General features: G+C 41.7%; 1 protein-coding gene across 1 annotated transcript in view; it reads left to right on the top strand.

Annotated features, from left to right (window-relative positions):
• AOX1 (aldehyde oxidase 1) overlaps window positions 1-17,767 on the top strand; it is an 87,004-nt gene that overhangs the window by 48,803 nt on the left and 20,434 nt on the right. The window contains 5 exon segments of the mRNA NM_001281309.1: window positions 1,562-1,686; window positions 3,652-3,785; window positions 4,941-5,028; window positions 7,780-7,866; window positions 9,582-9,773. Coding sequence (NP_001268238.1) covers window positions 1,562-1,686; window positions 3,652-3,785; window positions 4,941-5,028; window positions 7,780-7,866; window positions 9,582-9,773 — 626 coding nt within the window.

Genomic DNA, 17,767 nt, shown 5'->3' on the forward strand with positions numbered 1-17,767 from the left:
TTGAATCTGTAGATTTGTGTCTTTTGTGAATTTAGGGAAATTTTTAGCCATTATTTTTCAAATACTTGAGACTTTAATGGCACAAATGTTAGCTCTTTTGTTATAGCCAATGGGTTCCTGAGGTGTTGTTCATTTTCTTCCAGTCTATTTTTTTCTGCTTTTCAGATTGGCCAATTTCTATTGTTCTGTATTCTTGTACATTAATCATTTCCTCTGTTCTCCCTATTCTGTTGCTGAGCCCTCCCTTGAACTTTTGAAATTTTTGCTGTATTTCTTAATTCTAAAATTTATATTTGTTTTTTCTTTTTATACTATTTATTTGCTGAGGTTTCTATTTTTTCATTTGTTTCAAGTGTTTGTGTAATTGTTTATTAAAGCATTTTTATTACAGCTGCTTTAAAGTCCTTGTCAGATAATTCCAACATTTGTGTCATCTCAGTGTTGGCATCTGTTGATTGTCTTTTCTCATTGAAGTTGGGATTTTCTTGGTTCCTGGTATGAATGATATTTGATTGTATCCTAGACATTTTAGATATTATGTAATGAAACTTTAGATCTTATTTGAATCTTCTATTTTATTATAATATTCTGTTTCACTGGACTACTTTAACCTTTTGCTGATGGGGAAGAAGGGGGTGATGCCTTGTTACTGCTAGGTAGGGGTTGTAAGTCCGGGTTCTCCATGTGGCGTCCACTGACAGCACCCCAACAGAGAGGCTGGGACACCTCATTGCAGCCTGACAGAGGTGGAAATATAGATATCCTACTCAACCTTTACAGTAGGGGTAGGTCTGCAGTTTTTTTCTATGATGTTTGCCTGGAGTAGAGTGCTTATTGTCTAAGTTTTTTGCTTTCTAGTCTTCCCCTTTTCTGGTCCTTTGGTTAGGGAGAGTGGCTTTTCTTGAAGATTTTGTGTGTGTGTGTGTGTGTGTGTGTGTGTGTGTGTGTGTGTGTGTGTGTCTTTGCCTGTTGGTGTTTTTTGATTGCTGGCTTCTGCGGAACTAAGTCTGGGATGTCTGAGGCAAACAACAACAACAAAACTCACTGAACTCACTGCTGTGTCTTTCCTTGGGTCCTGAAGTCCCTAGCTGGTCTGCCTTCTCTCCACCTTTCAGAGTCTTCTTATGTTTGTTTTATAAATAATGCTCAGGGTTGTTATCTGTACTTAACAGGAGGTACAGAGAGCAGTTTATCTACTCCCACTTGTCCTAGAGCTGGAAGCCTCCACATTCTCACATTCCTACTCCTCTGCTAATAGCGCTGGCTCCTTATGACCTACTGAATCAAGACCCCTCTGCTTTTGGTCCTAGAAAGTCATACACCTTTCTCTAGGACTCTGTGACCTAGATATTGGCAGACACAAAAGATTCTCCTACAGAACTTTACTTCAAATCTGCAAGGAGACTGAAAGCTAAACATTGTTTGTTACACTTCACTGTGCAGCCTGCTCCCCCAGCAGAAGCACTGTCAGTGGAATTTCTGCATAATGGGATGACACCTGGGGGACACTACCTGTTTCTTCTGACTGCTTCCTTGACTTTCATGTATTTTCCTGTAACAGGTGAAATACATATGGGAGGTCAAGAACATTTTTATATGGAAACCCAAAGCATGCTTGTTGTTCCCAAGGGAGAGGATCAAGAAATGGATGTCTACGTGTCTACACAGTTTCCTAAATATATACAGGTAACATGGGGCCATTGTGGAGAGGACATGGCTAAATGATTTCCGGCCAGTGAAATATATCAAGAGCAATTAGAGATGAAAGTATATTTGGGTGGTTGAGGTGGGGAGATCGCTTGAACCCAAGAGCTCAAGGCTTCAGTGACCTATGATCACCCACTGCACTCCAGCCCGGGAGACAGTGAGACCCTGTCTCTAACACAAAACAAACAAAACAAAACAAAAAATGTTATTTCTTCCGGGACTGAAGAAATATTGAGTACTAATAGCCATATTGATTTGGGTATTAATAGTCATATGAGTTCAATGCTTTTAAAAGAGTGTCATTAAAGTGGGAGCCTTTTGTTTGTGGATTGTAGCTTTAAAACCAGTTATAGAATCAGCAGATCTCTTGCTCAGCTCTTGGAACCACTGTTAAGAACACAGGAGAAGAAAGAGCAAGACCTGCTCTCCAAAGTCTATGGTGCCTAACTCACATGAAACAGGAAACAATATTGAAAAGGATGCAACCAGGTGCTAAATCAGCAAAGGCAAAATTTACATGCGTGGAGAAATTAGGAAAAAGGAGAGCTTGCTGAGGGCTAGAATCATCCAGGAAGTCCCACAAAGAAGTCTTAAGTTTGGATTCAGAGTGAGAGTGAGGTTTGTCTAGATGGTAGACAAGAGAGGTCACTTCCAGGCAATTCCACAGCAAGATCAAATGACATCCATTCATTTATTTTCTCAACTCTTCTGCAAGCATTTGTTGCCTGTTTCCTGTACCCCAGGCAGCATATGCATGGAAGGAAGGAGGAATAGCACAATGACCACCCCAGCTGGAATGGAGGGGTGCCTTAAGGGAGGCTAGGTTTAAGCATCAGGTTGAGAGTAAGGGAAATGAGGCAGAGGGGTCTTGATTCTGGTCATAAGGAGCCAGTGCTCTTAGCAGAAGAGTAGGAATGTAAGACTGGAGAATGAGGCCTCGTAAAAGGCAGGATCCTAAGGAGGGTCAGAGGAACTCCACTTCAGGCCTGCTTTACTCTTCACTCCCTGTGGGATGTTGGGTCCGTAACCTCATCCGTCTCAGGCTTCACATCTGTAAGAATCAATTATTAAGACTAAATGATCCCTAATCATTAGGATGGCAGAAAAGAGTGAGATCTGCATCCAGGAAAGACCAACTAGTCAACTTTAGCAGCAATCCAAACAAGAAGTGAGAAGTGCTTTTTTTTTGAGACAGAGTCTCGCTTGGTCACCCAGGCTGGAGTACAGGGTGCAATCTTAGCTCACTGCAATCTCTGCCTTTCAGGTTCAGGCAATTCTCCTGCCTCAGCCTCCTGAGTAGCTGGGATTATAGGCATGCACCACCATGCCTGGCTACTTTTTGTATTTTTAGAAGAGATGAGATTTCATCATGTTGGCCGGGCTGGGCTCAAACTCCTGACCTCAGGTGATCCGCCTACCTTGGACTCCCAAAGTGCTGGGATTACAGGCATGAGCCACCACACCTGGCTGAGAAGTGCTTATTTTCCAGCAGAGACAGTAGAATGCGGGGAAAAGACCCATGTTGAGTGAGGCTTAGAAGACTGCAAAATCCCACGGCTTCAGGAAACGTATGCCTAGGGATTAGTGTGAATAGAATACTTTAGATGTGGTTCATGGGGAAAATACAAAAAAGTATGAGCACAAAAATATGTCACTGGCAATGAAAACACTACTAATTAGTTTTGGCAATATCATCATAGCCAAGTATTGCTGAGATCAGGTGGGGCTGTGTGCCAGGGTTGTTGAACATTATCCCATTATTTAGCATAACCACACGGTGTGGGTGTCATGTGCAACATTAAAGAATCAAAACATCTAGTGGCTGCCACACTCCCATTTCAGGGGACAGTTTTGTTTGTTAAGATCATAGATGTGACAATAATAGTCACAGTTAAGTCCTTGCTGAAGATGGATCAGATTAATCAGAACTATTATTGTTCACAGGACATTGTTGCCTCCACCTTGAAGCTCCCAGCTAACAAGGTCATGTGCCATGTAAAGCGTGTTGGTGGAGCATTTGGAGGGAAGGCGTTCAAAACCGGAGTCATTGCAGCCGTCACTGCATTTGCCGCAAACAAGTAAGTGGAGAAAATCTGCTAAAAATAAAATGAAGTCACGCTGAAAGTTCTCACTGTCAGAATCAGTGAGGAAGAACCTGGGCCAAGATTATTTAATATCACATATACTATACAAACACACAATCAAGCTGCCAGCTTATTACACTTACTTGTCTTATACTGTCCTATAGAAACCAAAATAAGAATCAATTACTGAAAATAATAAAAGCCACAGAAAAAATATTATAATACCTAGAAAGTGGGCAGAAACAGGTCCTGAATGGGTGGGAGTTACTTGTCCTCAGCACCTGCTGGACTGAGCTATGTATGTAGAGGTCATATATATGAGTTTTTGAACCATGTACCTATGTATACATATACACATATATGTTTATATACATACACATAAACATATATGTATGTTTGTGTGTATATATGGACATTCTTCAATATATCAAAGATATTTTTGTAAAATGGGGTCCCATATACACACACATATATACATATATGTACATATACATACACGCATATGTGTATGTACATGCATATACATTTGTGTATATATGTGCATATATGTATATGTGTGTATATGTATATTTTCTTGATTTAAATAGAGACTTTGCTTTTGTTATGCTTACATTCATTTATATAGCCATTTTCCTTTGAGGATCTCAAAAAATTCTCATGGAAAATTGTCTCTGGAGCAGGCACACCTAGAAGGCTTAATTTGTTTGCTGAGTAATATGGGTCAGTTCCTCCATCTCAGGAAGCAAAAAGACCTTGATTCCAAATCTCTCCCATCAGGGAGCGCTGGGTAGTTAGACAGCACCTGCATTCTTCCATTTCTGGTGAGTCTAAAATAAGACCTTGGGACCATTTGCCTATAATAAAGGTTGTTACTGCAACGGGAAATGCTCCCAACGCAATGCCCTGGAGCCCCTGGCACCCGAGAGCCTCCGTCCCACAAGTTGCAAATGCCTGGCATTACTCCCTGACCTCACAGGAGGAAAGCCCACTGTGTACGCCTTAGGTCAGCAGAGGCTAGGCGTGGGAAGTAGTTGTGTTGTTCTGTGGTGCGCGTAGGCTTCCCTCAGGCTCTTGCTAGGAGTTATATAAACCCCAGAGAATGCCTACTAGGTAAGAGAGTTTACTTCACTTGCTTTTTTTCTGTTTTAGACATGGCCGTGCAGTTCGCTGTGTTCTGGAACGAGGAGAAGACATGTTAATAACTGGAGGCCGCCATCCTTACCTTGGAAAGTACAAAGTGAGTACAAGAAGGTGTGGAGGAATGATTTATGTTGTAGATATAACATCCTATCAGTGCACAGGGCAGCCTTTGGCTGCTCTCTAGTGGGGAGTAACAATGAGCAAATCAACAAACAGAGCATCTATTTAACTTTCTATTTGTTGCACTGACTTTTAATTACTAGCTGGTTCAATGGAGGCTTTTCTGCTTAGCTCAAAGATGTCAGTTTCAGAAATAAAACAGTTGGTGCTAGCTGGTATTGGCTGTACAGAGCGAATAACTAGGAAACATGAGTGTGTACATCATTAAAGTAGATCTGATTACCATACTTATTCCCACATATTAAAAAGGTAAAAGTAGAATAATTCTCATAACAGTATTTGTAATAAAAACAATTATTTATAAATGGGTTACTCATTCTTCAATGTATCAAGGATATTTTTGTAAAATGGGGTTCCAGAAATTCATAGAAAAAAATTTGTAGCAGAAAATAGTGATTCTTTTGCTTTATAAGAAAAATTGTACTTGTCAGAGTGGGCTAACTGCTCTAACAAACAACTTAAAAGCTCTTAAGCTTTCATGATGTCATTTCTTGCTCAAGTAGCAGCTCAGTATAATCATTGAGGGGAAAGGGGGAGGATTCTGCTTTGTAAAATCATTGAGGACTGGAGCTGTTTCCATTTATTGGTGCCACTGTGCCCTTGGACTGCATCATCCAATATAGTGGTCCCTAGGGGCATATGACTATTTAAATCTAAATTATCCAAATTAAATACAATTAGAAATTTAGCTCCATAGTTGTATTAGCTATATTCCAAGTGCTCAGTAGCCACATGTGGTTAGTGTCTGCCATATTGGACAGTGCAGACGCAGAACATTACCATCATCACAGAAAGTTTTATTGGGTATCACGGCCCTGCAAACTCTGATTCTTCCAGGAGATCTTTTGCTGAGGGCAGCAGACAGGGAAGAGAGAGAGAGCATGGAGTGCCATGTGGTTGGTGCTTTAGGTTTTAGGCACCGGACCTCAGTTGTGTCCAGATGTCATTGGCGAGACCTCTGTCACCTAACTGTAAGGGAGGCTGGGAAATGTCATCTTCCTGTGCACCCAGGATGAAAGACAATAGGATTTGTTAAATGCATAGCATTGTCTCCATCACAAAACTGCATAACTACATACAGGTTTTTTAGGAGATAATGAATGTTTCCATTTCACATCACACTCTAAACTGTATTTTGAATTTGATCTAGCTCAGAAATATTTGTTACAGTAAACTTTATCCTGAAGGAGATTTTTAAAAATAAGACATATGTGAAGTCATTACAAAAACATAACAATCTCAGGTTAAAAGATGGAGACAGGAATATGAGTTGGAGTATATATAGGCACCTTCTTAGAGAAGGTAAAATATAGGTCTTCAAGAATGGAGGCCAGGCACGGTGGCTCAGGCCTGTAATCCTAGCACTTTGGGAGGCTGAGGTGGGTGGATTGCCTGAGCTCAGGAGTTTGAGACCAGCATGGGCAACACAGTGAAACCCTGTCTCTACTAAAAATATGAAAAATTAGCCAGGTGTGGCAGCAGGCACCTGTAATCCCAGCGACTTGGGAGGCTGAGGCAGGAGAATCGCTTGAACCTGGGAGGCAGAGGTTGCAGCGAGCCAAGATAGCGCCACTGCACTCCAGCCTGGGTGACAGAGTGAGACTCTGTTACAAAAAAAACCCAGAATAGATAGACAGAAAGAAGGCATGCCAGGTGTGGGAATAATAAGAGCAAAACTACAGAGGTGTAATAAACATGGCATGTTTGATAGAGGCAGGAGTAAGGGGAGAGGGGGAATTAGAACACAAAGCACTTCCTGGAGGGTAGTGAAAAATAGGATTGATGGGCTTAGGTGATGCCTGACTGAGAGGGGCCTACAGTCCCAGAGTGGGAAGTTTAAACTTGATCTTAAAAGAAAGAGTGAGACTGAGTGAATCCTTGACTGGCTCAGTGCCGTAATTAAACATGGGTTCTTTGGGGAGGCTAAGAGGATGGTCTGGGGAGGAGAGAGGATGGAAGCTGGTAGACCAGCGGGAGGCAGCTGATGCATTCAGACATGAAGCAGTTGGGGGGTCTGAATATGATAGTAAGATGTAGAAGAGATGGGTCCAAGAGCCATTATAGTGTAAAATAAAACAGAATTAGTGAAAATCTTGGCAAAATGCAATGAAGAATAAAACCATAAACATGACTTGGAGGGTTTTAGAAGAAAGCGACAAGTTGGAAGGAGAAGCCGATCTGGAAGGACAATGAAGAACTTGTTTGTGTAAATGCTGGGGGAAGAAGTGACAACAGGACCCTGAAGCAGAAATGTCCTTCACCCCCATGGGACTTCGTTGAAAGGACTGGATTATAGTGACAGAAACCGTTGCCATAATGGTGACTAAAACTATGAGAAAATAGTGTTTTCTGATGGAGAGTAGTGTGAGGAAAGGTGATATGAATACTATTTATGGTAGTAATATTAATTATATTTAGAGTACTTGCTATGTTTCAGGCACTTGCCTATAATTTTCTATGTGTTGCCTTATTTACTTCCATTTCACAAATCGCCTGTGTGGTTACATAGCTTGCCTAAGATCACAGAGCTAGTTATATATTATCCAAGAAATCACTGCCAAATCCAATGTCATGACGCTTTTCCCCTATGTGTGGAGGGTTCGCAAATGACAAAATTTAGAGAGACTTGGCCACTGTTCCAGCATTCGATGTTGGTTCTCTTCCCCAGGCTGGATTCATGAATGATGGCAGAATCTTGGCCCTGGACATGGAGCATTATAGCAATGCAGGCAACTCTTTGGATGAATCATTATTGGTAAGTGTTTTAAGGAACAAGTTCACATTCCTGAAAGAGTGTTACATAAAATGATTTAACTTAGAAAATGTCCAATAGTTAAGTAATATTTGATTATAAAGGCATAATGACCATTCTTGCAGGGATAGCCATGTGTTACTTCCTGGTGTCAGCCCAGAGATGCTGGCTGAGTTGTATCTGTGTTCACCCCCGGCTTCCCAAACTTAGAACTGTTTTCCCAGATTCACACATGAGACCAAGCTTTCTCAGCTTTGGCCCTACTGACATTTTGGAGTGTGTAGCTCTTTATGGTGGGGACTATCCTGCTCATTGTACCATCTTTGGCCTCTACTTAGTAGGTGTCAGTGGCATTACCACCCTCTAGTCTTTTTATTTTTTACTTTTTACTTTTTGAGACAGAGACTCCCTCTGTTGCCCAGGCTGTAGTACAGTGGCTCAAGCGATCCTCCTACCTCAGCCTCCCAGGTAGCTGGGACTGCAGGTACATGCCGCCATGCCTAGCTAATTTTTTTTAATTATTATTTTATAGAGATGGGGTCTCACTATGTTGCCAGAGCTGATCTCAAACTACTAGGCTCAAACAATCCTCCCATCGTGCTGAGATTACAGGTGTGAGCCACTATGTCCACCCCAACCCCAAATAAAAATGTTTCGACCAAGCCGGGCACAGTGGCTCATGCCTGTAACCCCAGCACTATGGGAGGCTGAGGTGGGTGGATCACTTGAGGCCAGGAGTTCGAGACCAGCCTGACCACGTGGTGAAATCCTGTTTCTACTAAAAATACAAAATTAGCTGGGTATGGTGGCACACACCTGTAATCCCAGCTATTTGGGAGGCTGAGGCAGGAGAATCACTTGAACCCCGGAGGCAGAGGTTGCAGTGAGCCCAGATTGCGCCATTGCACTCCATCCTGGGTAACAAAAATGAAACTCCATCTCAAAACAAAAAAGAGTTTCAACCAAAATGTTAACAATGAAAAATGTCTCCAGGCATTGCAAAATGTCCCCCGGAGCAGGGAAAAGATTGCTCACGATTAAGAACCAACACATTAGACCCAATGCCAAAACATTTTTTTCTGTTTTCTCTGTCTTCTAGGATATTATAATCATTACATTATATAAACCCAGTGCTTGGGGCCTGTGAACATATCAAAGGCCTTTGTATGTTTGAAATCTTAAAAAATGCATTAAGGTCAGGCACGGTGGCTCACGCCTGTAATCCCAGCACTTTGGGAGGCTGAGGCAGGTGGATCACGGGGTCAGGAGATTGAGACCATCCTGGCTAACATGGTGAAACCCCGTCTCTACTAAAATACAAAAAATTACCTGGGCATAGTGGTGGGTGCCTGTAATCCCAGCTACTCGGGAGGCTGAGGCAGAAAAATGGTGTGAACCCGGGAGGTGGAGCTTGCAGTGAATGGAAATCATGCCACTGCACTCCAGCCTGGGCAACAGAGTGAGACTCCATCTCAAAAAAAAAAAAAATGCATTAACTCCAAAATACAAAAATAGTAATGCTCTCAAAGGAAACATTATTCAAATACTTAAAAATTATTTTATAGCAAAAATGTGTTTAATTGGGGGATGGGAATATTTTAGCATGTTTGATGAGATGTAAAGAGGGCTGCCATTCCCAGCCTGGTTTTGGTATGAGGTCACAGGATGGTGAAACAGGTTCAGAAGGTCTTAATCACATCAACTCTGGATTTCTCCAGGTGATAGAAATGGGACTTCTGAAAATGGACAATGCTTACAAGTTTCCCAACCTCCGCTGCCGGGGTTGGGCATGCAGAACCAACCTTCCATCCAACACGGCTTTTCGTGGGTTTGGCTTTCCTCAGGCAGGGCTGATCACCGAATCTTGTATCATGGAAGTTGCAGCCAAATGTGGACTGTCCCCTGAGAAGGTAATGCTAAATTAGCTTCACAGACAAAACATGTGGAATGTCGGAGAATGGGGGCCATTCAGGTTGAGGAATTTGAGACCCAGAGGGGTAAATGATTTGTGCCAGGTCCCTCAGCTAACTGGTTAAGGCAGAACCCAGACTCCAAAGTCCAGCAATCCTCACCCCCTTACTCAGACGCCTGCTCCAAAATCCCGAAGCAGAAGATCCTGAGGAGTGAGCACTGCATTCTCCCCTGGCTGGTGAGAAGCTTCCATTGGCTGGGGGTATAACTGCTACCCACAATTCCATCACGGCTGTTGTTCCCCGCTTCCCAAACATCTCAGCCAGCTGTGAAAAAGTTGGTCATTTCAGTTGCTAAACTGATCTCCTTTTTGTTCTTTTTTTTCCTTTGTAACATTAATAGATTGGCTTTTATTTTTATTTATTTCCGTAAGTTATTGGGGTACAGGTGGTATTTGGTTACATGAGTAAGTTCTTTAGTGGTGAATTGTGAGATTTTGGTGCACCCATCACCCGAGCAGTGTACACTGCACCATATTTGTAGTCTTTTATCCCTCGCTCCCCTCCCACTCTTCCCCCCAAGTCCCCAAAGTCCATTGTCTTTGTGTCCCCAGAGCTTAGCTCCCACATATCAGAGAGAACATATGATGTTTGGTTTTCCATTCCCGAATTACTTGCTTAGAATAATAGTCTCTAGTCTCATTCAGGTCACTGCAAATGCTGTTAATTCATTCCTTTTTTATGGCTGTGTAGTATTCCATCATACACACATATATATACTTATACATACACACCACAGTTTCTTTATCCACTCATTGATTGGTGGGCATTTGGGTTGATTCCATGATTTTGTTATTGTGAATCGTGTTGCTATAAACATGCACGTGCAAGTATCTTTTTCAAATAATGACTTCTTTTCCTCTGGGTGGATACCCAGTAGTGGGATTGCTGGATCAAATGGTAGTTCTACTTTTAGTTCTTTAAGGAATCTCCACACTGTTTTCCATAGTGGCGGTACTAGTTTACCTTCCCACCAGCAGTGCAGAAGTGTTCCCTGTTACTGCATTGAAGCCAACATGTACAGTTTTTTGATTTTTTGATTATGGACATTCTTGGAAGAGTAAGGTGGTATCACATTGTGGTTTCAGTTTGCATTGCCCTGATTATTGGTGACGATGTCCTTAGCTCAATTTTTGATGGGATTGTTTGTTTCTTTCTTACTGATTTGTTTGAGTTTGTTGTAGGTTCTGGATATTAGTCCTTTGTCAGATATGCAGGTTGTGAAGATTTTCTCCCACTCTGTGAGTGTTCCTTTTGCCATGCAGAAAGCTCTTTAGTTTATTTAGCTCCCAGCTATTTATCTGTGTTTTTATTGCATTTGCTTTTGGGTTCTTGGTCATGAAATCCTTGCCTAAGCCAATGTCTAAAAGGGTTTTTCCAATGTTCTCTTCTAGAATTTTACTAGTTTCAGGTCTTAGGTTTAAGTCCTTAATCTATCTTGAGTTAATTTTTGTATAAGGTCACAGATGAGGATCCAGTTTCATTCTCACTACACATGGCTAGCCAATTATCCCAGCACCATTTGTTGAAAAGGGTGCCCTTTCCCCACGTTATTATTTTGTTTGCTTTGTCAAAGATCAGTTGGGTGGAAGTATTTGGGTTTATTTCTGGGTTCTCTATTCTGTTCCACTGCTCTGTGTGCCTATTTTTATACCAGTACTACACTGTTTCGGTGACTATGGCCTTCTAGTATAGTTTGAAATCAGGTGGTGTGATGCCTCCAGATTTGTTCACTTTGCTTAGTCTTACTTTAGCTATGCAGGCTTTTTTTTGGTTTCATATGAACTTTAGAATTGTTTTTTCTAATTCTGTGAAGAATGATGATGGTATTTTGATGGGAATTGCTTTGAATTTGTAGATTGCTTTTCAATATGGTCATTTTCACAATATTGATTCTACCCATCCATGAGCATGGGATGTGTTTCCATTTGTTTGTGTCGTCTGTGATTTCTTTCAGCAGTGTTTTGTAGTTTTCCTTGTAGAGGTCTCTCAACTCCTTGATTAGGTATATTCCTAAGTATTTTATTATTATTATTTGCAACTATTGTAAAAGGGGTTGTGTTCTTGATTTGATTCTCTGCTTGCTCACCATTGGTATACAGAAGAACTTCTGATTTGTGTACATTAATCTTGTATCCAGAAACTTTGCTGAATTCTTTTATCAGTTCTAGGAGCCTTGTAGAGGAGTCCTTAGGGTTTTCAAGGTAAACGATCATATCGTCAGCAGTGACAGTTTGACTTCCTCTTTGCCGATTTGGATGCCCTTTATTTCTTTCTCTTGTCTGATTGTTCAGATTAGGACTTCCAGTACTATGTCGAAGACGAGTGGTTAGAGTGGGCATCCTTGTCTTGTTTCCGTTCTCAGAGGGAATGCCTTCAACTTTTCCCCATTCAGTATTATGTTGGCTGTGTGCTTGTCATAGATGGCTTTTATTACATTAAGGCATGTCCTTTTTATGCTGATTTTGCTGAGAGTTTTAATCATAAAGAGATGCTGGATTTTGTTAAATGCTTTTTCTGCATTGAGATGATCATGTGATATTTGTTTTTAATTATGTTTGTGTAGTGTATCAGATTTATTGACTTGCGTGTGTTAAACCATCCCTGCATCCCTGGATCCCTGGTATGAATCCCTCTTGATCATGGTGGGTTATCTTTTTGATATGTTGTTGGATTCGGTTAGCTAGTATTTTGTTAAGGATTTTAACATCAATGTTCATCAAGGGTATTGGTCTGTAGTTTTCTTTTTTGGTTATGTCCTTTCCTGGTTTTGTTATTAGGGTGATGCTGGCTTCATAAAATGAATTTAGTTAAGGTTCCTTCTTTCTCTATCTTGTGAAATAGTGTCAAAAGGATTGGTACCAATTCTTCTTCAAATGTCTGGTGGAATTCTGCTGTGAATCCGTCTGGTCCTGGACTTTTTGTTGTTGGTAATTTTTAAATTACCATTTCAATCTCGCTCTTGTTATTGGTCTGTTAAGAGTATCTAATTCTTCCTGATTAAAACTAGCGGGTGTATATTTCCAGGAATTTATCCATCTCTTCTAGGTTTGCTAGTTTATGTGTGTAAAGGTGCTCATAGTAGCTGTGAATCATCTCTTGTATTTCAGTGTTATCAGTTGTAATATCTCCTGTTTTTGTTTCTTAGTGAGGTTATTTGGATTTTCAGTCTTCTTAGTTAATCTTGCTAATGGTCTATCAATTTTATTTATCTTTTCAAAGAACCAGATTTTTGTTTCATTAATCTTTTGTATTTTTTTTTCCAGTTTCATTTAGTTCTGCTCTGATCTCGGTAATTTCCTTTCTTCTGCTGGGTTTGGATTTAGTTTGTTCTTGTTTCTCTAGTTCCCTGAGGTGTGACCTTAGCATGTCAGTTTGTGCTCTTTCAGTCTTTTTGACATAGGCATTTAGGGCTATGAACTTTCCTCTTAGCACCGCCTTTGCTGTATCTCAGAGGTTTTGATAGGTTGTGTCACTATTGTCATTTAGTTCAAAGAATATTTTAATTTCCATTTGATTTCGTTTTTGGCCCAATGCTCATTCAGGAGCAGGTTATTTAATTTACATGTATTTGCATGGTTTTGAAGATTCCTTTCGGAGCTCATTTCCAGTTTTATTCCACTGTGGTCTGAGAGAGTGCTTGATATAATTTCAGTTTTCTTAAATGTATTGAGCTTGTTTTATGGCCTATCATATGGTCTATCTTGGAGAAAGTTCCATGTGCTGTTGAACAGAATGTATATTCTGCAGTTGTTAGATGAAATGTTCTGTATATATCTGTTTAGTCCATTTGTTCCAAGGTATAGTTTAAATACATTGTTTCTTTGTTGACTTTCTGTCTTGATGACCTGTCTAGTCCTGTCAGTGGAGTATTGCAGTTCCGCACTATTATTGTATTGCTGTCTATCTCATTTCTTAGGTCTATTAGTAATTGTTTTATAAATTTGGGAGCTCCAATGTTAGGTGTGTATATGTTTAAGATTGTGATATTTTCCTGTTGGACAAGGCCTTTTACCATTATATAATGTCCCTATTTGTCTCTTTTAACTCTTGCTTTAAAATTTGTTTTGTCTGATATAAGAATAGTTACTCCTGCTCGCTTTTGGTGTCCATTTGTATGAATTGCCTTTTTCCACCCCTTTACTTTAAGTTCATATGAGTCCTTATGTGTTAGGTGAATCTTCTGAAGGTACTAGATGGTTAGTGAGTTCTTATCTATTCTGCGGTTCTGTATCTTTTAAGTGGAGAATTTAAGCCATTTATAGTCAATGTTAGTATTGAAATGAGAGGTACTGTTGCATTCATCATGCTTTTTGTTGCCTGTGTACTTTTGTTTGTTTGTTTGTTTTTGCTTTTTAACATGTATTTCTGTTTTATAGGTTCTGTGTGATTTATGCTTTAAAGAAGTTCTGTTTTGATGTATTTCCAGGATTTGTTTCAAGATTTAGAGCTCCTTTTAGCAGTTCTTGCAGTGGTGACTTGGTAATGGTGAATTCTCTCAGCATTTGTTTGTCTGAAAGCAACTGTATCTTTCCTTCATATATGATGCTTAGTTCCACTGGATACAGAATTCTTGGCTGATAATTGTTTTGTTTGAGGAGGCTGAAGATAGGGCCCCAATCCGTTCTAGTTTGTAGGGTTTCTGCTGAGAAATCTGCTGTTAATCTTATAGTTTTTCCTTTAGAGGTTACCTGGTGCTTTTGCCTCACAGCTCTTAAGATTCTTTCCTTTGTCTTAACTTTGGATAACCTGATGACAATGTGCCTAGGCGAAGATATTTTTGAGATGAATTTTGAGGTGTTCTTTGTGCTTCTTGTATTTGGATGTCTAGGTCTCTAGCAAGGCTGGGGAAGTTTTCCTTGATTATCCCCCCGAATATGTCTTCCAAGCTTTTAGAATTATCTACTTTCCTAGCAACACTGATTATTCTTAAGTTTGGTTGTTTAACATAATCCCAGACTTCTTGGAGACTTTGTTCATATTTTTCTATTCTTTTCTCTTTGTCTTTGTTGGACTGGGTTAATTCAAAGACCTTGTCTTTGAGCTCTGAATTTCTTTCTTCTACTTGTTCAGTTCTATTACTGAGACTTTCCAGAGCATTTTGCATTTCTAAATGTGTGTCCAAAGTTTCCTGAATTTTTGTTTTTTCTTTAAGCTATTTATTTCCTTGAATATTTCTCCCTCACTTCTTGTATCATTTTTTTGATTTCTTTGTATTGGGCTTTGCCTTTCTCTTGTTCCTCCCTGGTTAGTTTAGTAACTAACCTCCTGAATTCTTTTTCAGGTAAATCAGAGATTTCTTCTTGGTTTGGATCCATTGCTGGTGAACTAGTGTGATTTTTTGGAGATGTTGAAGAGCCTTGTTTTGTCATGTTACCAGGGTTGGTTTTCTGGTTCCATCTCATTTGAGTAGACTCTGTCAGAGGGAAAGTTTAGGGCTGAAGGCTGTTGTTCAGATTCTTTTGTCCCATGGAATGTTGCCTTGATGTAGTACTCTCCCTCTTTCCCTATGGATGTGGCTGTGAGCTGAACTGCAGTGATTTTTGTCTTTCTTCTGGGTCTAGCCACCCAGCGAGTCTACCCAGGTCCAGGCTGGTACTGAGAGTTGTCTGCACAGAGTCCTGTGATGTGAACCATCTGTGGGTCTCTCTGCCATGGATACCAGTGCCTGTTCGGGTGGAGGTGATGGAGGGTGCAGTGGACTCCATGAGGGTCCTTAGCTTTGGTGGTTTATGCTCTATTTTTGTACTGGTTGGCCTCCTGCTAAGAGGTGGCACTTTCCAGAAAGCATCAGCTGTAGTAATGTGGAGAGGGTCTGGTGGTAGGTGGGGCCGTAGAACTCCCAAGATTAAATGGCCTTTGTTTTCCACTACCAGGGTGGATAGGGAAGGACCATCAGGTGGGGGCGGTGCTAGGCATATCTGAGCTCACACTCTCCTTGGGTGGATCCTGCCGTGGCTGCTGTGTGGGTTAGGGGAGAGATTCCCAGGTCACTGGAGTTGTGTACCTAGGAGAATTATGGCTGCCTCTGCTGAGTCATGCAGGTTGTTAGGGAAGTGAGGGAAAGCCAGCAGTTACAGGCCTCTCCCAGCTCCCATACAAACTGAAGGGTTGGTCTCACTCCCACCGTGCACCCCCCAGCAGCCCTGAGTGTGTTTCCAGGCAGAGGGTGTGATGGGCTTGAAAACTTGCCCTGGGCTACATCCCTCCCAGCTGCGAGAGAAAAGGGCTTGGTTCTTCCCTGGCCTGTGGAGTCTGCACACCATATTGGTGCCCTCTCACCGAGCTCTGGCCAGGAGGCTTCTTGCCTCATTCAAATCGTTAGAAAGTTCAGCTAGAGATTTCTTTCTCCCTGTGGAGTTTCAACCCTTGCTCCTCTGGTCACCCCCACCCCCTGATGGATCCCTGTGTTGTTAGGCAGGAATGGCCTGCTAGGGGACACAGCAAGTTCCTAGGGCCTTTCTGCTGCTTCCTCTATCTGCATTTTGCTCAGCTCTCTAAATTGGCTCAGCTCCAGGTAAAGTCAGAATCTTCTCCTGCAAACAGACCTTCAGCTTCTCCAGTGGAGGTGTATGTTCGGGAGAGGAGAATCTCCCTTTCCCTCTTCCACAGCTGGGGCACTCACAGTATTTGGGGTATCTCCCATGTCCTGCAGAAGTAGTCCACTTCCTTCAGAGGGTTTGTGGGTCCTCTCGGGATTACTGCTTTGTTCTTGCAGTTGATCTGGAGCTAAAATTCATAAGGCGAACTTCCACAAGCTGCTCTGTCCAGAGCTGCAATCTAGTCCTGCCTCCTGTCTGCCATGATGATCCAGGTTCTCCTTTCGATTCTTTCAGTCTCAGCCCCAACTTCGTTTATCGACAAGGACTTTCACCTGCCTGGCTCCTCTTCCCAGATCCTGGAGTGGAATTAGTGTGGGGAGATGGGGTGAGCTCTCTGTCAGCCCCTTCTCCTCCCCTGTGCCTTCTGCTGTGATGCTGATGCGAGGAGGAAGAGGAGAAGGACCAGGGAAAACAGCCAGTTTCTCCCTCTGTGACTTCTCCCAGCAAGCTCACAGTCCTCTCTTTGGTCAGATGTAGTCACTTTTCAAATACATTGTCTATGGCTCCATTTCTACCAGCTCTTTCAAAAATTGGCAGTCCTTGGACCGTCAGGGGGTGGCTGGCACAGCATTCCACTGGTGACCTCTCTGCCCATGCCCCAGCAGTCTTTAGAAGGCCCCATGTCCCAATTCATCTACCATCTTTCACCCAATAGTAGCCACCTTCTTTGCTTCTCTCGAATGTGTGGGAGGCCTTGCTCCTCCCTTCCTGGCCATCCCACTAGACTCTCTCCTGATGTCCTGCCACATTTGGTAGCACTATGGAGGAGAATTACAGGAAGACCTCCCTTCATCCCCAGGGAAGTTAGAGCAGGAAACAACCTCTTAAAAACACCACTTTTCCCCAAGTGGGACAGCTCATTAATTTCCAGTCTTTCTCTTACAATGATCTGAGAATTTGCTTAGGAGGGTGGGGAGAGTGTGTCTGTGATGGCTCTGTCAGCTTAGGGAAGGGGTTGGCCACAAGTGCTAAGAGTTTTCTCAGCTGAGAATGTGACATACTTGGCACCTTTTATTATTAGCTGAGGGTCTTAATCGCCAATTCTGGGAATACAGGAAGAATTCTACTCAGTGCTTCAGACATCCTAGGATAGAATCTTTTAATTTGTTCTTCATCCTAGATATTGGTCATATTTAAACAAACTTTCATGTTTGCCTGTTTTGGAGGTGAGTAGTCTTATCTTTCAACATAGCATGGGAGTAATCCAAATCATGTGGCCTAGATGATCTTTCAGCAGATATTCCAAATGCAACTAGAATTAAGAGTCTACAGTGTACACGGACTGTGGTCGAGTTATATTGCAACATAAGGGAAGGGTTCCATCCTTTAAAG

The sequence above is a fragment of the Macaca mulatta genome, chromosome 12 (genome assembly GCF_049350105.2).
Source record: "Macaca mulatta isolate MMU2019108-1 chromosome 12, T2T-MMU8v2.0, whole genome shotgun sequence".
Lineage (NCBI taxonomy): Eukaryota > Metazoa > Chordata > Mammalia > Primates > Cercopithecidae > Macaca > Macaca mulatta.